Source organism: Oncorhynchus mykiss, chromosome 20, assembly GCF_057628025.1.
Source record: "Oncorhynchus mykiss isolate SJ-2025 chromosome 20, ASM5762802v1, whole genome shotgun sequence".
In the NCBI taxonomy this organism is placed as follows: Eukaryota; Metazoa; Chordata; class Actinopteri; order Salmoniformes; family Salmonidae; genus Oncorhynchus; species Oncorhynchus mykiss.
Genome location: NC_143041.1, coordinates 46,595,133 through 46,618,125, shown reverse-complemented (window position 1 = coordinate 46,618,125; position 22,993 = coordinate 46,595,133). Strand labels below are relative to the sequence as shown.

The following is a 22,993-nucleotide window of genomic DNA, read 5'->3' as shown; positions in this document are numbered from 1 at the left end:
GCCTCCACATTGACTCTGTACCGGTACCCCCTGTATATAGCCTCCACATTGACTCTGTACCGGTACCCCCTGTATATAGCCTCCACATTGACTCTGTACCGGTACCCCCTGTATATAGCCTCCACATTGACTCTGTACCGGTACCCCCTGTATATAGCCTCCACATTGACTCTGTACCGGTACCCCCTGTATATAGCCTCCACATTGATTCTGTACCGGTACCCCCTGTATATAGCCTCCACATTGACTCTGTACTGGTACCCCCTGTATATAGCCTCCACATTTACTCTGTACCTGATACCCCCTGTATATAGCCTCCACATTGACTCTGTACCTGATACCCCCTGTATATAGCCTCCCCATTGACTCTGTACCTGATACCCCCTGTATATAGCCTCCACATTGACTCTGTACCGGTACCCCCTGTATATAGCCTCCACATTGACTCTGTACAAGGACCCCCTGTATATAGCCTCCACATTGACTCTGTACCGGTACCCCCTGTATATAGCCTTCACATTGACTCTGTACCGGTACCCCCTGTATATAGCCTCCACATTGACTCTGTACCGGTACCCCCTGTATATAGCCTCCACATTGACTCTGTACCGGTACCCCCTGTATATAGCCTCCACATTGACTCTGTACCGGTACCCCCTGTATATAGCCTCCACATTGATTCTGTACCGGTACCCCCTGTATATAGCCTCCACATTGACTCTGTACTGGTACCCCCTGTATATAGTCTCCACATTGACTCTGTACCGGTACCCCCTGTATATAGCCTCCACATTGACTCTGTACTGGTACCCCCTGTATATGGCCTCCACATTGACTCTGTACTGGTACCCCCTGTATATAGCCTCCACATTGACTCTGTACAGGGACCCCCTGTATATAGCCTCCACATTGACTCTGTACCGGTACCCCCTGTATATAGCCTCCACATTGACTCTGTACTGGTACCCCCTGTATATAGTCTCCACATTGACTCTGTACCGGTACCCCCTGTATATAGCCTCCACATTGACTCTGTACTGGTACCCCCTGTATATGGCCTCCACATTGACTCTGTACTGGTACCCCCTGTATATAGCCCCCACATTGACTCTGTACTGGTACCCCCTGTATATAGCCTCCACATTGACTCTGTACCGGTACCCCCTGTATATAGCCTCCACATTGACTCTGTACCGGTACCCCCTGTATATAGCCTCCACATTTACTCTGTATATAGCCCCTGTATATAGTTTAATAATTTGTTACTTTTATTTTCTAGTTTCTAGTTTTTTACTTATCTATTATATTTCCTTAACACTTATTTTAATTGTTTTTCTTAACTTCTTAAAGCATTGTTGGTTAAGGGCTTGGAAAGCATTTTCTCTGTAAGGTCCTACACTTGTTGTTTTCGGCGCGTGTGACAAATACAATTTGATTTGATCATTTGAACTTCACGAGAGAAGGTTGATCAGATCAGTCACTTATTTCCTTCATTGTGTATTTTTCTAATCCCGAATCCCTCCACAACTAGAAACTGTCCAACTACATAAATAAATACAACATACGGAGTATACAATATTGTGTTATCCTGCCACATACAATGGCGCTGGTGTAATGCAATATTGTATACTCCGTAGTGTAATGCAATACATTGTATGCTATGCTTTCTACCCTGTACTGTAAAACCACACGTGGTGAGAGATTTACAACAGTGTTTTCAGCAGGCACAAACCAAACCAGATCTCCATCAGATTTACAGGCTGCAGTACATGGAAGGGGATAGTCCATCCTGACTCATCTCTTCTCTATATCGCTGCCTCTCTTTATTAAATGAGCTGTGGTCTGCCAGCCTGCCAGGCAATGCAACACACACACACACACGCGCGCACACGCGCACGCACACACACACACAGGCACACACTTGCGCACGCACGCGCACACACACGCATGCGCACACACACACACACACACACACACACACGCACACACGCACACACGCACACACACACGAACACACACACACACGAACACACACGAACACACACACACACGCACACACGCACACACGCACACGCACACACACACACACGCACACACACCCTAACACACACACACACACACACAGATCCAGACTGGACACTAACTCACTGTCAGGTTTTGTCAGCTCATGGGTGAGGTAAGTGAATTCTTTCAGGACCTTCAGAACAGCCTCCTAATAGACCGACAGAGACTCTAATTAGATTGGTAGTGACAGATCCAAGCAGTCCACTGAGACTGGTTGACTGCCTAGTTGGCTGTCCTCCTCCTCCCCATCCTCAGCCTCCATATACAGGGGAGTGGTGGTGTGTGTGTGGAGGGGGGGTATTAGTGTTTGTGTGTGTGTGTGTGTGTGTGTGTGTTTGGTGGGGGGGGGGGGGGGGTATTAGTGTGTGTGTGTGTTGGGGGGGTATTAGTGTTTGTGTGTGTGTGTGTGTGTGTGTGTTTGGGGGGGTATTAGTGTGTGTGTGTGTGTATATGTGTGTAGCCCACTCTGTATATTGATCTGGGGTTTGAACACAAAAACACTGAGATAGAAAACACCAGGGCTGACGTGATGAGTTGTTTTCCTCCCTTCTGGAAACACACACACACACACACACACACACACACACACACACACACACACACACACCACCCACTATACACACACACACACACACACACACACACACACACACACACACACACACACACACACACACACACACACACACACACACACACACACACAGCGCTGCTCTGTAATCTATCAGAAATGTGATTATAGCTCTCCATTGAGAGATGAGGGAGGGGTTGTGGGTAGATACAGATGGACCAATATACAGTAACAGCCTGTAACATCCTCTCACAGCCTGTAACAGCCTGTAACTGCCTGTAACTGCCTGTAACCGCTTGTAACAGCCTGTAACAGCTTGTAACAGCCTCTAACAGCTTGTAACAGCCTGTAACAGCCTGTAACATCCTCTCACAGCCTGTAACAGCCTGTAACCGCTTGTAACAGCCTGTAACTGCCTGTAACAGCTTGTAACAGCCTATCACAGCTTGTAACAGCCTGTAACTGCTTGAACAGCCTGTATCTGCCTGTAACTGCTTGAACAGCCTGTAACTGCCTGCAACAGCCTGTAACTGCTTGTAACAGCCTGTAACAGCCTGTAACTGCCTGTAACTGCTTGTAACAGCCTGTAACAGCCTGTAACAGCCTCTCACAGCCTCTCACAGCTTGTAACAGCCTGTAACTGTTTGTAACAGCCTGCAACTGCCCGTAACTGCATGTAGCAGCTTGTAACTGCCTCTAACAGCCTGTAAAGAAAATATCCATATGCAGAACAATTGTATAGTTGCAATTCAGTAACACACACAAGGCAAAGTTGTTGAAGAAGACTATCATTGTATAATACTCTCCATTGAAGAATGGATGCCAATAATTAAATAACTGGACTTTTGCATATACAGCCTGTAACAGCCTCTCACAGCTTGTGGGACCTAGGGACTAGGGACTAGGTCCCTTCTAAATGACGTTTTCTCTGTGTTGAATCAGTCTTTCTATCTTCCATCTTCTCAGATTCGCTGCTCACCTCATCACAGGAGTTCTGGAGTATAAGAAACATATTGACACGTGAGTTCTGTGTGTCCAGCTTACAACACTCCCTCTTCTCTTCTCTTCTCTTCTCTTCTCTTCTCTTCTCTTCTCTTCTCCCTTCTCTTCTCGTCTCTTCTCTTCTCTTCTCTTCTCCCCTCTCCTCTCCTCTCCTCTCCTCTCCTCTCCTCTCCTCTCCTCTCCTCTCCTCTTCTCCTCTCCTCCTCCTCTTCTCTTCTATTCTCCTCTCCTTGTCTCTCCCATCAGAGCATTGTAGAAGAAGAATATAAAGATTGTCAAATATTAAAGTCAAAATAAACAGAATATATAATATAAGACTGGATAAAGTGTCCCTGTAGAGCAGCTGAGGTTGTCCCAGGTGATCTGAGTCTGTGTCTGTTTGTCTCTGGGGCCCTGCCTCCTGACAGACGGGCGTTGCCCGTGGACTTTTCTCGGGGCCAGCTGGCTGGGACCCCTCTGTGTATGAAGCAGTACTACCGTCTCTTCAACACATACCGTCTGCCCGGCCTCAAGAGGGACACCCTCGTCATCCACGAGACTGGGTCCACCGAGCAGGAGCACATCATCGTTGCATGCAAGAACCAGGTCAGAGAGAGACTAAGGTTCCGTTTCAAACTGCATTATTAAACTCCCTATGGGCCTAGGTCAAAAGTAGTGCACTATATAAGGAATAGGGTGCCATAGGGCTCTGGTCTAAAGTAGTGCACTATATAGGGAATAGGGTGCCATTTTTTTTCTCAATAAATCACAGCAATAAATATAATACATTGTATCTCTATGGACGCCAATAACACTTACAGTGATCAAAGTTATCACTACTGAACAGCTACAAACAGTGTCCACATTTACAAGGCAAGTGGTCACCTCAAATATAACAGCTAGCGACATTCCAAAACATTGTGTCAACATTGACAAGACAAGAGATATTCGTGTTATAACTTTATTAAAATATAACTTTATTGAAATATAACTTTATTAAAGTAGAAATTTATTAAAATCTAACTTTATTAAAGTAGAACTTTATTAAAATATAACTTTATTAAAGTAGAAATTTATTAAAATATAACTTTATTAAAGTAGAACTTTATTAAAATATAACTTTATTAAAATATAACTTTATTAAAATATAACTTTATTAAAATATAACTTTATTAAAGTAGAACTTTATTAAAATATAACTTTATTAAAGTAGAAATTTATTAAAATATAACTTTATTAAAGTAGGACTTTATTAAAATATAACTTTATTAAAATATAACTTTATTAAAATATAACTTTATTAAAGTAGAACTTTATTAAAATATAACTTTATTAAAATATAACTTTATTGAAATATAACTTTATTAAAGTAGAACTTTATTAAAATATAACTTTATTAAAATATAACTTTATTGAAATATAACTTTATTAAAATATAACTTTATTAAAGTATAACTTTATTAAAGTATAACTTTATTTCGTTGGTGTGTTTAGTGTCTGTTGAGGTTTAGGATTCCCAGGAGTCAGTGTTGTAAATAACTTCCACTTCCTGATAATCCTCCCCAAGGCCGTGTCGTATATGGTAAAGTTCAAAGGTCATAGAGAGAAAATGGCTGAAACGTTTCATAAACAAGCAGCCAGTTGACGGTTAACACTGTGTCCCAGTCTGGAGTTATCTTTCACAATGAATCTCACTTCCCATCACACGAACGCATTACGAAATATCTGGAGGAGGAGGAGGAGGAGGAGGGGAGAGTCCTTCGTACCTGGAGATGGTTCCAGGCACTATCAATCAGGGACACATATTAAGGAGCCATCCATGTGGAGAAACAGACTAGTAACTAAATTACTGCTGATTGAATTTGTCTGAGAGCCTCCTTGAGTCACAAGGACAATTGATCGCGGCGTAGGATTCACGTTTTCAAGCTGTGTGCCAAAATGGCATCCTATTCCCCGTGTAGTGCACTACAATTGACCAGGGTTCTTGTTAAAAAGTTAGTGCACTACATAGGGAATAGGGTGGCATTTGGGACACACAGTTCAAGCAGGCGGTGGTGGTACATCGTTAACCTCTGCCTCTCTTACTTTGCCTTCATTAGTCAGCAGCCTATTGGGGTCTAATGACCGATGTGTTTGCATTGGCAGGTTTTAGTTTTTTAACAGCCTATTGACCCAACGTGTCTGATTGAGTGATACATTGAATTGCTCCTTGGAGAAAAAGCTGTATAGATTTTTGTAATGCCAGTAATCTATTCTGAGGTGTTATGATAAAGCATATCTTATAGTCTTTTTTGTTGTTGTCGTCGCTTCCTTAGAAATACATTTGAATCAGGTGTATGTTTTAATCTGTGATATTCTACGTGGAAATACCATCACCTTTGTTCAATGTCCACGACGAAATTTCCCTTTGGGAGCAAAAAAAAAACCCATCCGCAAAAAAAATCCAATCCTATTTCTAAAAATGATTTGTCTTCTTCTCAGTTCTTTGTGATGGACCTAGTGGTAAAGGAGAAACCACTGAGAGAAATGGACATCTTAAGCCAACTGGAGAAGATCGTAAAGATGGCAGAGAACACAGAGGAGAGACAGCCTCCTTTTGGTCTGCTGACGTCAGATGGAAGAACAGAATGGGCCCAGGCTAGAGATGTGCTCATTAAAGGTTTCACTTCAAAACATCTTATTGTCTACATTTTATTAATATCATAACTATAATAATAAGACTAATATCAAATAATAATTTAAATTATAGTAATAATTCGAAATAAACCATGGGAAGACTATGAAAACAAATATATTTGCATAAACTGACCTGGTCTGTCTGTCCGCCTGTCTCCCTCCCTCCCTCCCTCCCTCCCTCCCTCCCACCCTCCCTCCCTCCCTCCCTCCCTCCCCTAGATTCAGTTAACAGAGAGTCGTTGGCTGTGATCGAGAAGTGTCTGTGCGTGGTGTGTCTAGACGACCCCAGTGGGATGGAGGTTGGGGATACCAGCCGAGCCCTGCTGATGCTCCATGGAGGAGGCCATGAGAAGATGGGGGCAAACCGCTGGTATGACAAGCCAATGCAGGTAGGGCGATGCCAACCCTGGACCCTTACACATCAAGTGTCTCGGTGTAGGAGCGCTGATCTAGGATCAGTTTAGCATTTTAGATAATAAAGAATAAGATGATATGGACAAAGTGTGTGTGTGTGTGTGGGGGGGGGGGGGGGGGGGGGGGGTCTGATCCTAGATCAGTACAATACAGGTCCTGAGGCCATGGAATGGAATAGAAATGTTTGTTTCAGTTTGTTGTAGGGGAGGACGGAGTCTGCGGCACGGTGTGCGAGCATTCACCCTTCGAGGGAATAGTTCTCGTGGCGTGTACCGAATACTTGATGAAATTCATGTAAGCAAACTAGCCGAACTAATTTACATGTATGTGTCCATATGGACAGGGTTAAATCTGATTAGGTGGAGTTGACGACTGGTGACCCACAAGGTTCTAGTCTAGGTCCCGGTGTCCCCGCAAGGTTCTATTCTAGGTCCTGGTGTCCCCGCAAGGTTCTATTCTAGGTCCTGGTGTCCCCGCAAGGTTCTATTCTAGGTCCTGGTGTCCCCCAAGGTTCTATTCCAGGTCCTGTGCTTTTACATCTGAGAGTTCATATTTACTCACCAAACACGCAAAGTACTTCATTACAACATAGTTAACGGCCAGTTTATTACATTAAATCTTAAATCGGATATTTAACATTTTACGCATGAGACACATGAAGTAGTTAATGTTTTGCAGTGTAGTTCACATTCACAACTAACATATTATTAAAGGTCAGTGATGAAGCAATATTATGGTAATGAATAACAAATTATAATAATAATAAAACACTAATCTAAGGAAGTCATGTGATCGTGCTCTCTCCACAGGACAGGAAGTCCCTCCAAGATAGGGAGGGCCACCAGCGTGTCGGAGCTTCCTGCTCCTCGCAGGCTGCTCTGGAAGACCACGCCCCACATCCAGGGCCTCCTGAAGGCCTCTGCTGAGAGACTGCAGAGGCAAGACACACATGTGCATGCATGATTGCACACATACACACATGGACACATGCACACATTTAAGCTGTTTTTTGTTGTTGTTGACCGTTTTAATGAAAGACAATCACAGTAAGTTACTTAAAAGTGTTACCCAGAAAGGATTTAACACGGATATAAAAAACATTTTATACTTTAGGTACTTTAACATATATTGATATATTTCCTTCTCCTCAGGCTGGTTAGAGATCTGGACATGGATGTACACAAGTTTGAGGTCTATGGAAAAGAATTCATCAAGAAGCAGAAGATGAGCCCAGATGCGTACATACAGGTGTCTCTACAACTGGCATTTTACAGGTGTTGTACACCTTTAACTCTTGTTACTACCCATCCCGGATCCGTGAGCGTAATCATCAACTAACACTAATTAGCATAACGCAATGGACATAAACTATACTAGAAAATATTCATATTCATGAAGTCACAAGTGAAATATAGTGAAACACAGCTTAGCCTTTTGTTAATCACCCTGTCATCTCAGATTTTGAAAATATGCTTTACAGCCAAAGCAAGACAAGCATTTGTGTAAGTTTATCGATAGCCTAGCATAGCATTATGCCTTGCTAGCAGCAGGCAACCTGGTCACGAAAATCAGAAAAGCAATCAAATTAAATCGTTTACCTTTGATGAGCTTCGGATGTTTTCACTCACAAGACTCCCAGTCAGATAGCAAATGTTCCTTTTTTCCCAAAATATTATTTTTGTAGGCGAAATAGCTCCGTTTGTTCTTCACGTTTGGCTGAGAAATCGACCGGAAATTGCGGTCACAACAACGCTGAAAAATATTCCAAATTAGCTCCATAATATCAACAGAAACATGGCAAACGTTGTTTATAATCAATCCTCAAGGTGTTTTTCAAATATCTATTCGATAATATATCAACCGGGACTGGTGGCTTCTTAGTAGGATAGAGAGAAACAATGGCCGCATTTGTCCTTTACGCACCAAACACTATGAGAGACTTCAGCTGACCACTGACGCAGGCTCATTTTTCAAAATAAAAGCCTGAAACTATGTATTGTGACACTAGACAGATTAGGGAAGCCATAGAAAAAGGAATCTGGTTGATATCCCATTCACTGCTTAATAGGGACGCATAGGAACGCAGAGCTTTCTAAATAAGAGTCCCTTCCTGATTGGATTTTTCTCAGGCTTTCACCTGCAATATCAGTTCTGTTATACTCACAGACAATATTTTTACAGTTTTGGAAACTTTAGAGTGGTTTCTATCCTAAGCTGTCAATTATATTCATATATCCTAGCATCTGGTCCTGACAAAATAGCCCGTTTACTTTGGAGACGTTATTTTTCCAAAAATGAAAATAGTGCCCCCTAGATTCAAGAGGTTAGAACGTTCTCTAAAAGGACATGTTGTTGGTTGTTTTAATCCTGTTTCAACACATTTTTCATTTGATTACATTCTTTACTACTTAATAACAGTCATTTTAATGTAACAAAAAAACCTAAGAAAGAAACTATTTTCCTTTGTTCGCACATGAAGTGAATTATGCCTCCATTGACATACAGTAGCGATATTTATTTTGCTTTGTGATTTCCCAGATGCAATGGACGGCTGGTGTCCACTTATGAGAGTGCTTCCATCCGTCGTTTCCATGAGGGCCGGGTGGACAACATCCGCTCAGCGACCCCCGAGACTCTGGCCTTCGTGAAGGCCATGACGGACGAGAAGACATCTCTCTCTGTGAGTCATTTTTCTTACTTAGCTCCCCATTATGGGCTTCTCCCATAATGCTGTTCATCTTTGTTCGTCTTCTCCCATAATGCTGTTCATCGTGTCCTATTCTCCCATAATGCTGTTCATCATGTCATTTTCTCCCAAAATGCTGTTCATCATGTCCTCTTCTCCCAAAATGCTGTTCATCATGTCCTCTTCTCCCAAAATGCTGTTCATTGTGTCCTCTTCTCCCATAATGCTGTTCATCGTGTCCTCTTCTCCCATAATGCTGTTCATTGTGTCCTCTTCTCCCATAATGCTGTTCATCGTGTCCTCTTCTCCCATAATGCTGTTCGTCTTTGTTCGTCTTCTCCCATAATACTGTTCATCGTGTCCTATTCTCCCATAATGCTGTTCATCATGTCATTTTCTCCCAAAATGCTGTTCATCATGTCCTCTTCTCCCTTCTCTTCTCCCATCATGCTGTTCATCATGTCCGCTTAGTTTTTTTATATCGCTTTTCTGCAATTTTCACAAGTATGTGGTACATTTCCACAACTCTTAGTAGAAAACTCAAAACAGATCATTTAAAAGGATTTTGTTTCAAAACTCTAAAGCACATTTCCAATGAACTAAGTACAACACACAAAATCCTAGTCATTTTTTTTTTACCAAACTTAATGAGTGTTTCATCTAGAAAGACATATTTCACATTGCAATACACATTCCTATAAAGTAAGTGCTTTTCACAATGCTCACATTACGATTTGACATGATTCTCTTCTCTGTTGTTAATCGATGATCACTTAACCGTTTGGTAAAACCTATAGATGTAAAATTGTTTGTCTTCTACAGATGTCTGTAAAGTGGAAACATCACAAAATATGATATACTCCAATGTACTACTGTAATGATAATGTTAAGATTTTAATTTCACATTAAATTAAAAAAAAATACAAATTTAAATCTGATATTGACGAGATCAGAGATATACTGTATGTAACAAATCAAATCCAAGGTGGTCGCCTACGCGGATAAGGAGATTGTCACGTTCTGACCTTAGTTCCTTTTTTTATGTCGTTGTGTTAGGTTGGTCAGGGCGTGAGTTGGGGTGGGTAGTCTATGTTCTTTTTTCTATGTTGTTATATTTCTAATGTGTTTGGCCTAGTATGGTTCTCAATCAGAGGCAGGTGTCGTTCGTGGTCTCTCTGATTGAGAATCATACTTAGGTAGCCTGTTTCCCCCATTTTGGTTGTGGGCGTTTCATTTCTGTTTAGTGTCTGGTTCACCTGGCAGAACTGTTTCGTTTTCTCTTCGTTGTTATTTTGTGTAGTGTTCAGTTTTCCTATTAATTAAAATGCGACGAACACTTACCACGCTGCATTTTGGTCCTCCTCTCCTTCCACCAACGAGAATCGTTACAGAGATTTTACAGCAGCTGCAGTGAAATGCTTATGTTTCTCGATCCAACAGCGCAGTAACATCTATCAATACAATAGCAATACACGCATAATCCAGAAAGTCAAAAACAATAATAAATATATCCCCTATACAGTAAACATGTATCCTAAAGGAAGTTAACTGTGGTAGTTTTCTAACACCCTAATATATGCCATGTACATAGCAGAGACACTTTTTATCCAACGTGGCAACAGTCCACACATTTTTGGTACGTGAATCCAGTGGGAATTGAACCCACAACTCTGGCGTTGCTAGTGCCATGCTCTTATGAACTGAGCCACGAGCAGTACCACTACAATACATAACTGTAAAATGCAATACAGGATTACAATACAATACTGTAAAATACAATACAGGATTACAATACAATACGGTAAAATACAATACACGATTACAATACAATACTGTAAAATACAATACACGATTACAATACAATACTGTAAAATACAATACACGATTACAATACAATACTGTAAAATGTAATACACGATTACAATACAATACTGTAAAATACAATACACGATTACAATACAATACTGTAAAATACAATACTCGATTACAATACAGATTGGAAGGTGTATGATTGTCATCCCCATGAGCGTACTACCTTCCTTCAGGATTGGATTCGCCAAGAGTTTCCCCCCCCCCCCAGGTGCAGGAACGATGAGGATATTTACATGCGGTTTCTATGACAACCTACGGCCAAATGCTCAAGACAGGCCTGAATGCAAACAAACTAGTGCCTGCTTAAACAATGGATTACATTGTGAAAGGTGTCTTCAATGTTCACACACATGGGACAGAAATGACGTTCAGTCCATTTTAATGGGTAGTTCCGAGTGTATAGACTGATGTGAAAACAGTGTATTGTACTGTGACATACTACATAAAAAAAGTCCATTTTTGAAACATGTATCTAACATTTATTTTGGATTTAATTGGTTGATAAATGAGCTACATAGAGAAGGTATATATCATTGGGTTTTAAAACCAATATACTCATTTTATTTCACAGTAAACTTAGATTTTTTGGATTAATGGTTCTGTGGTGACAAAATGTCTGCGAACAAAATGAATGAAAAATGAAAAGGGTTTGAATGTAAGACTGGCTGCGGTCAGCAAATTCACCACACTCCTTTCAAGTTAGTGTTAGTTTGGCTATTTCAGCCACACACGTTGCTGACAGGTGTATAACATTGAGCACACCGCCATGCAATCTCCATAGACAAACATGGACAGTTGGAATGGCCTTACTGAAGAGCTCAGTGTCTTTCAAGGTGTCCACATGCATTTGGTCATGCCGGTGTACTTGTGAAAACAGTACCAAAGCAATAAAATAAAATAAACTGTACGAGTTGAGTATCCTTCATTCCAGCCATAAACACACACACACACACATGAGCAGAGCCGGCTCTAGCTTTTTGGGCCCCCCCCCCCCCCCTCCACCAGCTTGACGGAAACGTTTACATTTTAAAGTACATTTCCTACAGTTCTACACATTTTGGGGTGGAGAGAAAATGTATATTTTTTAAACACTTTTCCTACAGTTCTACACATTTTGCAAGTGGGGTGGAGAGAAAATGTATATTTTTTAAACACTTTTCCTACAGTTCTACACATTTTGCAAGTGGGGTGGAGAGAAAATGTATATTTTTTAAACACTTTTCCTACAGTTCTACACATTTTGCAAGTGGGGTGGAGAGAAAATGTATATTTTTTAAACACTTTTCCTACAGTTCTACACATTTTGCAAGTGGGGTGGAGAGAAAATGTATATTTTTTAAACACTTTTCCTACAGTTCTACACATTTTGCAAGTGGGGTGGAGAGAAAATGTATATTTTTTAAACACTTTTCCTACAGTTCTACACATTTTGGGGTGGAGAGAAAATGTATATTTTTTAAACACTTTTCCTACAGTTCTACACATTTTGCAAGTGGGGTGGAGAGAAAATGTATATTTTTTAAACACTTTTCCTACAGTTCTACACATTTTGCAAGTGGGGTGGAGAGAAAATGTATATTTTTTAAACACTTTTCCTACAGTTCTACACATTTTGCAAGTGGGGTGGAGAGAAAATGTATATTTTTTAAACACTTTTCCTACAGTTCTACACATTTTGCAAGTGGGGTGGAGAGAAAATGTATATTTTTTAAACACTTTTCCTACAGTTCTACACATTTTGCAAGTGGGGTGGAGAGAACATGTATATTTTTTAAACACTTTTCCTACAGTTCTACACATTTTGCCTTGTGTATTCTATTATTCGAACTCTCAACAGTCGAGACTAAGTATGTATCACACACACACACACACACACACACACACACACACACACACACACTCACACACACACACACACACACACACACACACACACACACACACACACACACACACTCACACACACACACACACACACACACACACACACACAACAAAGCATCTGATCTCTCTACAGATTTACAGCACTTGCAATCTATCATATGACTCATAACAGGTCAAATATGTGACTTTGTCTCTCTTCAGACAATGTTCAATGTTATATTATTATATTATATTGTTATAGATTGTTATATTATTATATTTAGCTTTTGACATTAAATGCAATTATTTATCATGCTTTTGTTTGTATTCAATTTTACAGGATTCAGAAAAGATTAAACGATTGTGGGATGCGATTAATGCCCAGACAAATTCCACAATTGCAGTAAGTACGAGTGTTTGACTAAAACGGTATAAAGTTTATTTGATAAATGTTCTATTCGTAACAAACCTCTAAATTACGTAGATTTAATATTATTACAGTTCTAAGGGTTCAAGATAGGTTTTTAATTTTATGTTGCAGGCTATTACAGGGATGGGAATAGACAATCACCTTCTAGGACTCAGAGAGATCTCACAGGAGATCCATATGGAGATGCCAGAGATCTTCACTGATGAAACCTACGTGGCCAGTAACCAGTTCATTCTCTCCACCAGTCAGGTATAGCATCTAGTCGTCTCTTTGCCATCTGTCTATTGCTATTGCAGCCATAATAATAATAATAATAATAATAATAGTAATAATGATAATAATAATAATAATAATAATAATAATAATAGTAATAATGATAATAATAATAATAATAATAATAATAATAATAATAATAATAATAATAATAATAATAATAATGTAGAATATGTACCGTTTAGCAGACGTTTTTATCCAAAGTCATGCTGCTTACATCTAACCTCCTTAATTAACAAGCAGATGAATTAAAAGAACATTATATTCAACAAATTGTGTTATAAGTGTTCATTACATATATTAATTATCTATGAAGTAATCAGTAACGGTTTATAAACTACGTATGAATCCCTTGTTAAAGTACACCTGTGTATATCTTAAGTACATGTTGCATTAACTGGCATACCTTCTTCAGGTCCCCACCACAGTGGAGATGTTCTGTTGTTACGGCCCGGTGGTTCCTAACGGTTACGGGTGCTGCTACAACCCACAGGCAGACCACCTCCTCTTCAGCGTGACCAGCTTCCACGGCAGCACCGAGACCAGCTCGGCCGTTTTTATCAAGGCTCTGGACGAGGGCCTCGTAGAGATGAGGGATCTGTGCAAGACGAGCAATAAGCCTCAGAGCAACGCTGCTGCTGCCTCGAAGGCGGTTGAGAAAAGCCAAGGAGCTGGCAGCAAGCCTCAGAGCACACCTCAGAAAACAGGGAAATAAGTCATACTGAGATATCATTACGGTGTCCGTATTAGGACAGCCTCAGTAGTCACACTCAACTTCCCACAGATTACGGTGTCCATATTAGGACATCCTCAGGAGTTACACTCAACTTCTGACACGTGTCCAGGTACGTGGTGAAAGTAGTGTTAGCTAGTTGTCCTGTGTGTATATTTTGGTGTTTGTGCGATAAAAGTTGATGTTTCTACGACTTTATCTCTCGAGTCAATATGAATCGTTAACTATGTAACAATGTACATTAAAACTAAATAAGGAAGGAAACATATAGACGTAGAAAATACGATGTAGACGCTCTCATTCACCATTGGAGTCTAGACAGAGCATAGCTCACTGGTCTGGTAATAGGAAACTAAAGCCATGCTTGCTATTTCAGCACTGTAGTGGACGGACAGCTCCTCTTCACACAGAGAATTAACTTACTTACTCCTAAATGATCTCAGCGTATGTAGGCTCAACGTACTGTTTATTTAGCTTTGTCGAAACAACTCCTAAATATATATATATATACCGGAATATATCGTTATCAATATATTCACATTTATCGTGCAAACATTGATCATATTGTAACTAATGGGATTCATGTCCGGACGGCAACCTAACCATAGGGAAAGAGCAAAAGTAGGAACTAGGTTTAATATCATCACTACAATGATGCTGCCAAAGAGGGATATCTATCTAGTAAAGCCTAAAGCAGGGCTCTCCAACCCTGTTCCAGGAGAGGTACCCTCCTGGAGGTTTACATCAGGGCTCTCCAACCCTGTTCCTGGAGAGGTACCCTCCTGTAGGTTTACATCAGGGCTCTCCAACCCTGTTCCAGGAGAGGTACCCTCCTGTAGGTTTACATCAGGGCTCTCCAACCCTGTTCCTGGAGAGGTACCCTCCTGTAGGTTTACATCAGGGCTCTCCAACCCTGTTCCTGGAGAGGTACCCTCCTGTAGGTTTACATCAGGGCTCTCCAACCCTGTTCCTGGAGAGGTACCCTCCTGGAGGTTTTAACTCCAACCCTGTTCCTGTAGAGATACCCTCCTAAAGATTTTAACTCCAACCTTGTTCCTGTAGAGGTACCCTCCTGGAGGTTTTAACTCCAACCCTGTTCCTGTAGAGATACCCTCCTAAAGATTTTAACTCCAACCTTGTTCCTGGAGAGATACCCTCCTGTAGGTTTTAACTCCAACCCTGTTCCTGGAGAGAGACCCTCCTGTAGGTTTTAACTCCAACCCTGTTCCTGGAGAGAGACCCTCCTGTAGGTTTGAACTCCAACCCTGTTCCTGGAGAGAGACCCTCCTGTAGGTTTTAACTCCAACCCTGTTCCTGGAGAGATTGGATTGGAGACCCCTGGTCTAAAGGATGACAGGCACTTTAATGTCGGTTTGCAAATTACGGCTGGCAATCAGTTTAGAGGTGCTATATTTCTAGAGGTATTTCCACAGCTATAGCTAGTATAGATTCTGTGCAATATTCAGTACTGTCTCATACTGCTTCATACTGTCTCATACTGCTTCATACTGCCTCATACTGCTTCATACGGTCTCATACTGCTTCACACTGTCTCAGACTCTCATACTGTCTCATACTGCTTCATACTGTCTCATACTGCTTCATACTGTCTCATACTGTTTCATCCTGCTTCATACTGTCTAATACTGCTTCATACTGTCTCATACTGTCTAATTCTGCTTCATACTGTTTCATACTGCTTCATACTGTCTCATACACTCTCATACTGCTTCATACTGTCTCATACTGTCTCATACTGCTTCATACTGTCTCATACTGTCTCATACTGCTTCATACTGTCTCATACTGTCTCATACCGGTTCATACTGTCTCATACTGCTTCATACTGTCTCAGACTGTTTCATACTGTCTCATACTGTCTCATACTGCTTCATACTGTCTCATACTGCTTCATACTGTCTCATACTGTCTCATACTGTTGCATCTCTGAAGGTAAATTGTCAATTGGATGTGGTGATTCTGTGGAAGAAGTTGTTTCTTCACGGGTTGTGTGAATTATGCAAATTAAAAGGAATGTATTAGTGGTGTTGATATGCTGCTCGTTGAGGTTCTTATTTTGTCTGCTTCCCAAATGGCACCCTATTCCTTTTATAGTGCACTTCTTTTGACATGGGTCCATAGGGCTCTGGTCTAAAGTAGTGCCCTATATAGGGAATAGGGTGCCATTTGGGATGCAAGCTTTCTTTCCTCTCAGCCTAATGTGTGGTTCCACTCATTTCATAGAAACTACAGCAAGTCTGTATAGCCATTCATGTTAATAATTTATGAAAAAAAAATCCTATTTATTTTTGTAGCTAAATACATACATTTATTTTCGTCAGAAAATCTACATGATGTCTACACTTTAATTGTATTGTATTGTATGAGATATATTTGTGAGAAAACATTGTAACCTTAAATTGTATTGTATGAGATATATTTATGAGAATATGCTGTAACCTTGTGCTGTGTGTAGAGAATACTGCAATCAAGATTATTTATGTCCTGAAATAAAATCGAGTCCAAAATATCACGTGTGGCTAACTTCTCCAAGGGAATAACACACTTAAATTCCTATCCTGAGCTGTGAATGGGGGTGCAAAGACAGTGTGGGGCCAGTAACCCAAAAGTTGCTGGGTCGAATCCCAGAGCCGACTAGGTCAATGTGCCCTTGAGCAAGGCGGCAGTTAAACCCTAATTGCGCCCGTAAGACGTTCCGAATAAACGTTTTCTGCTAAATGACTCAAAATGTCAACAACACGCTATAAAAGTAGTGCACTTTATAGGATGCTACTTGGAATACAATCAGTTGAATATACAGTATGTGAAGGTCTAGGTACAGTCTACTGTAATAAGTCTCTCTAATGAACCGTCTACGCGTCCAAGTACCACACTAATTGGACCGAAAACAACCAGCCTGTTTTGCCTGAGTCAATCTGTGTGTAATTATACAGCCACATATCCAACCCCATAGAAAAAAACAATAACTAGAACGGAGATCCGTTCATGGGTACACTCAAAATGGCCGCCGGTTTCACCCATCACAGAACGTTGACAATTCCATTCTACTGATTCTAATTCTATGTCTAACTCGCTCTCTGCAGCAGATGGCTTGGTTCCACTGGCATCTGATTGGGTCTTTAGGGAGACAGCTGAATTGTATTCTCCATTGGTTAAACCACTGAACCAAGGCAGCCAAGTCCCCCACATAACCACACACCGTTTAGTCAGGCTTCAACAACCTAGCTGGGCCAATTAGGTTTCTCATTATTTTATGTGAGCGAGATACACACACTGTGAAACTTTACTTCACATTAGTAAAACAGACAGGTTGACTAGAAATCATAGTATCTAATTTGGTATGTTCTAGTACTGGAAAGTAGGACTCATAGTATCTAATTTGGTATGTTCTGGCTTGGCAATTGTCATGCTCTACCAAATTATCTGTTGACTAGGCAGCCGTTGACCAGACCAGACCAGACCCAGTCCAGTCCAGACCAATCCAGACCAGATGAACTTGGACAGGTTCGAATCGATGGTTGTAGGAAGCCCACCTGTGGATGTGTGATGGGAACATCAGTGCTGATCGGTGTCTGCCACGCAGCAGACTGAGAGACAGGCTCACCTGCTGACTGCTATTGACTGACTGGAGCCCTATTGTTTATGTGTGTCCCCCCTGTAAGGATACAGGGTGCTGTTGTGGTTCAATTAAGACACTGTGCTGTAGAGGAGAGGAGAGGAGAGGAGAGGAGAGGAGAGGAGAGGAGAGGAGAGGAGAGGAGAGGAGAGGAGAGGAGAGGAGAGAGGGGATAGGAGAAGAGAGAGGATGGGAGAATAAAGGAGTATTCAGGGATGGAAATGAAGGTAGCCCACTAGCCCTAGGCTTGTAATTTTAAATCCGGGCTTGTAGAAAATGTGCCTAACTAGCCCGATGACTGGTAAAATGTTGTCTTTTCAAATATCACATGTCACAGAATGTCACCGGGCGAGTACAAAATCCCCGGTTGGCCAGTGCCCAAAATCCTTTAATTCCATCTCTGAGTAGAGTAGAGTCCCAGAATGTGTATATCTCTGCTAAACGGGACTCGTACTATCTTATTTTTTTTACATTAAAAAAAAGCATTTAGCAGACACAGTTATCCAAAGAGACGAACACAGAACTACAGGAATAGAACCTATAACCCTGCTGCTCTGACAGCAACCCTGCTAACCCTGCTGCTCTAACAACACATTTCTACGTCTATCTCTGAGAGACATACACTACAAACACAGTACTGTTCTATTTAAATGTATTGTCTCAGAGAGGATAAGAAACTAGACTAGATCAACCGCCAAGCCACACACACACGCTTTGCAAAGTAGATTCATAATGCCTATTTGTTCAGTAGGCTAATCCCTTGTATAATCCTTAGTACGGTATTCAGATGGCACGTTGTAATAGCTAATTCCCTCTATCAGTGTCACCTTCTTTTGAATGAGCGTTAGCTCACGGATCAAAAAACATTAGCCACAAGTAAACCCCATGAAGCCATTCAACGGGCAATTATCACGTTTCTAACCATAACTATAACTGTCAATTAAATGCGTTGTTCAAGACATCGCTGGAAAAAGGAAGCTGAGCATTACATTTTTTTCCCCCCCCCTTCTGGAAATGAATCTAGTAGTGCATCCCAAATGGCACCCTATTCCCTATTTAGTGCACTACTTTTGACCAGAACTGTATGGGCCCTAGTCACAAAAAAAATAGTGCACTACATAGGGGATAGTGTGCCATTTAGAATGTAAGTCTAGATGGAAAACAATCTCACACAGAAGCCTTGTGTTTCAGGTATTGAGACGGTTCAGTCTGTGACCATTTAAAAGTAAATTCAAAGACAATAACAATCGTTTCGTAACACCACACTGTCATTCTTATTTAAAAAAATAAATTAAGCCAGACTATGGCTGTCTGTTTTCCTCACTAAAGGATAATAACCTGCCTGGCATTTCTGAAGGAGAAGAAGTTCAAATCTGGCTCAGTTTTCACACAACATCTCAAAGCCTAATTGGGTAAGAAGTGAAGGCCTATTAACTAATAGCTCTCTGTAACATTTACATGCCAGGAAAGAGCTGAGACAAGGGGCTGAATCCCAAATGCCATCCTATTCCCTATATAGTGCACTACTTTTGACCAGAACCCTATCGGGTAAAGTAGTGCACTAAAGAAAGTAATAGGGTGTTGTTTGGGAAGCACACGGGTATAGAAATCCTGGTTGGAGCATCTTGTTATAGAAGAAGAAATTCACAGTTTGAGATGATATTCACATACCTGTTGCATCCTTATGGTTAAAGAAACATAATCTTCAAACACTTCTGCTCAGTGTGATAGTACTATACTGTTTCATTATGGTAGGACAAGGCAAGATGAGGTACAGGTATATTTTATTTAATCAGTGGAGGCTCCTCAGAGGAGGACGAGGAGGACCATCCTCCTCAGCGAATGTCATTAAAACTAAAAATAGTGAAACATTAAAAAAAGTTTTCCTTTTTAGATAAAACTCTACTAAATATAGTCACGTCACCATATTATTGATAAAAACTCACTGTTTTGCAACGAAGGTCAACAGTAGCCTCAACAGCACTCTGTAGGGGTAGCACCATGGTTTAGCCGGAGGACAGCTAGCTTCCGTCTTCCTGTGGGTACATTGACATCAATACAAAACCTAGGAGGCTCATGGTACTCACCCCCTTCCATAAACTTACACAGTAATTATGAAAACTTCCAGAGGATGTCCTCCAACCTATCAGAGCTCTTGCAACCTGAACTGACATGTTGTCCACCCAATGAAAGGATGAGAGAATGATTATAGTACTGAAAGCATATGCTACAGCTAGTTAGCACTGCAGTGCATAAAATATGTTGAGTAGTTGACTCAAAGAGAGAGAAAGATAATAGTTTAACAGAAGAAGCAAGATAGAGAGGGAGAGCGAGAGAGTGCTAGCCATATATTTGTAGTATTTCTTTCACTTTAACTTACGTAGCTAGCTGGCTAGTTTAGCCTACTCAAACACCCGGCTCAAATAGATATGCTATGCTTATCTAACACTAGAACTCTTCCAAGTCACGGCTTTTGGTTTTATTCCTTTATTGCCACTGGGGCCTGCCGGTGTAACTGCTAAAGTGTATGCTAACTGTACACTGTACTGCATGATTGTAGTGGGTTTGATAATGCATTAGTTCTATTAGCTATGTTGACTATGACTTCAGATAATAGGGTGACAACCATGTAGTGTGTTGCGGTTAGCGGTTATGATATGAAGGTTTGGCTTGTAAAAGTTTTTTTTTTGCCTTATCACAGACAGCTGATGTGTTGTGCACTGAAGTCCACAACTGAAAGGAAAAGGTGAGAGAGGAGGAGAGCACGTAGATGCGAGAAGGCATTACAACGAGTAAAGTGATCATGCTGTTTGTATGTGGCTGCGATGAAAGTGAACTGTGTTTGCGTGTGATCAGGGGTGTATTCCTTCTGCTGATTCTGTTGAAAAAAAATGTCTTAGACGGAAGCAAATGTAACGAAACGGGAGATAAACATACCTCAATTTGACCAATAGAAACTCTCAAAACTTGAGGCATCTGTGGCATTGTGTTGTGTGACAAAACTGCACATTTTAGAGAGGACTTTTATTGTCCCCAGCACAAGGTCCACCTTTGTAATGATCATGCTGTTTAATCAGCTTCTTGATATGCCACACCTGTCAGGTGGATGGATTATCTAGGCAAATGAGAAATACTCACTAACAGGGATCTAAACAAATTTGTGAACAAAATTTGAGAGAAAATATTTCTGGGATCTTTTATTTCAGCTCATGAAACATGAAACACTTTACATGTTGTGTTTATATTTTTATTCTGCGTAATTATATCATGCTTCCCCCATATAAAAAAAAATGCCACCTAAGCATTTATTTACTTACAGCACCTTCTGCTGAATATCAACTGTAATCCAAACCAAATACCTTCTGCTGAATATCAACTGTAATCCAAACCAAATACCTTCTGCTGAATATCAACTGTAATCCAAACGGTAATACTGTAAAATGTGTCTAAACAGTGCTGGTGACTCGAGATTCACATCCTGATTGTTAGATCAATAACCAATTTGAGGGTTGACATTGTGGACTGGCTCCAGTTTGCAAGCCATGCTTAGACATGGGGTGTAAATCTTACCCTGTTGGACGAGATGCAGGACAGGGCTGTCACTGGAGTGATTTATACATGTGTGTGTGTGTGTGTGTGTGTGTGTGTGTGTGTGTGTGTGTGTGTGTGTGTGTGTGTGTGTGTGTGTGTGTGTGTGTGTGTGTATTTATATACACTACCGTCTAAAAGTCTGGGGTCACAGAAATGTCCTTGTTTTTTAAGGTAAAGCACTTTTTTTTTGTCCATTAAAATAACATCAAATTGATCAGAAATACAGTGTAGACATTGTTAATGTTGTAAATGACTATTGTAGCCGGAAATGGCAGATTATTTTTATGGAATATCTACATAGGCGTACAGAGACCCATTATCAGCAACCATCACTCCTGTGTTCCAATGGCACGTTGTGTTAGCTAATCCAAGTTGATCATTTTAAAAGGCTAATGGATTATTAGAAAACCCTTTTGCAATTATGATGTTGAAAAACATTGCATGCCAAACCAACTCAGCTAACATTCTCTCTCCAGAGAAAGATTGAGAGAGATCGAAGGATGGAGAGGGGGAGAGATATGGAGAGAGAGACATGAAGAAAGGGGATAGATATGGAGAGAGAGACATGGAGGGGGAGAGAGGAGGACGGATCATAATAATGGCTGGAACGGAGTGAATTAAATGGCGTTCCACCTATTCCGCTCCGGGCATTGTCACAAAGCCTGTCCTCCCCAATTAAGTTGCCAAAAACCAACCTGTGATGGAGAGAGAGATGCAGAAAGGAGAGATATATGGAGAGAAGGAGAGAAAGAAAGATGCAGAAATTGAGAGATATATGGAGAGAGAAAGATGAAGGGAGAGAGAGAGAAGAAGAAAGGGAGAGAGACATGCAGAAAGAGAGAGAGAAATGCAGAAAGGGAGAGAGAGAGACACAGAAAGGGAGAGAGAGAGACACAGAAAGGGAGAGAGAGAGACACAGAAAGGGAGAGAGAGAGACATGAAGAAAGGGAGAGAGACAGACAGAAAGGGAGAGAGAGAGACACAGAAAGGGGGAGAGAGAGACACAGAAAGGGAGAGAGAGAGACATGAAGAAAGGGGGGAGATAGAGAGAGAGAGAGAGAGACAGAGAGACAGAGAGAGAGAGAGAGAGAGAGAGAGAGACATGTAGAAAGGGAGAGAGAGACAGAGACAGAGAGAGAGAGAGATAGAGAGAGAGACATGCAGAAAGGGAGAGAGATATGGAGAGAGAGAGCGAGAGAGAG

General features: G+C 41.0%; 1 protein-coding gene and 1 long non-coding RNA gene across 2 annotated transcripts in view; one reads left to right on the top strand and one right to left on the bottom strand.

The window, feature by feature from the left end:
• The window catches only part of LOC110499558 (choline O-acetyltransferase-like), a 30,067-nt gene extending 14,297 nt beyond the window's left edge, over positions 1-15,770 (top strand). Inside the window, exons 5-15 of the mRNA XM_036956362.2 lie at positions 3,602-3,655; positions 4,045-4,222; positions 6,098-6,275; positions 6,512-6,681; positions 6,900-7,000; positions 7,516-7,644; positions 7,858-7,980; positions 9,245-9,386; positions 13,468-13,530; positions 13,669-13,806; positions 14,246-15,770. Coding sequence (XP_036812257.2) covers positions 3,602-3,655; positions 4,045-4,222; positions 6,098-6,275; positions 6,512-6,681; positions 6,900-7,000; positions 7,516-7,644; positions 7,858-7,980; positions 9,245-9,386; positions 13,468-13,530; positions 13,669-13,806; positions 14,246-14,545 — 1,576 coding nt within the window. The 3' untranslated portion in view covers positions 14,546-15,770. The remainder of the gene's footprint in view (positions 1-3,601; positions 3,656-4,044; positions 4,223-6,097; positions 6,276-6,511; positions 6,682-6,899; positions 7,001-7,515; positions 7,645-7,857; positions 7,981-9,244; positions 9,387-13,467; positions 13,531-13,668; positions 13,807-14,245) is intronic.
• Positions 1-22,993, bottom strand: part of LOC118942075 (uncharacterized) — a 784,985-nt gene that overhangs the window by 460,252 nt on the left and 301,740 nt on the right. The window lies entirely within an intron of this gene.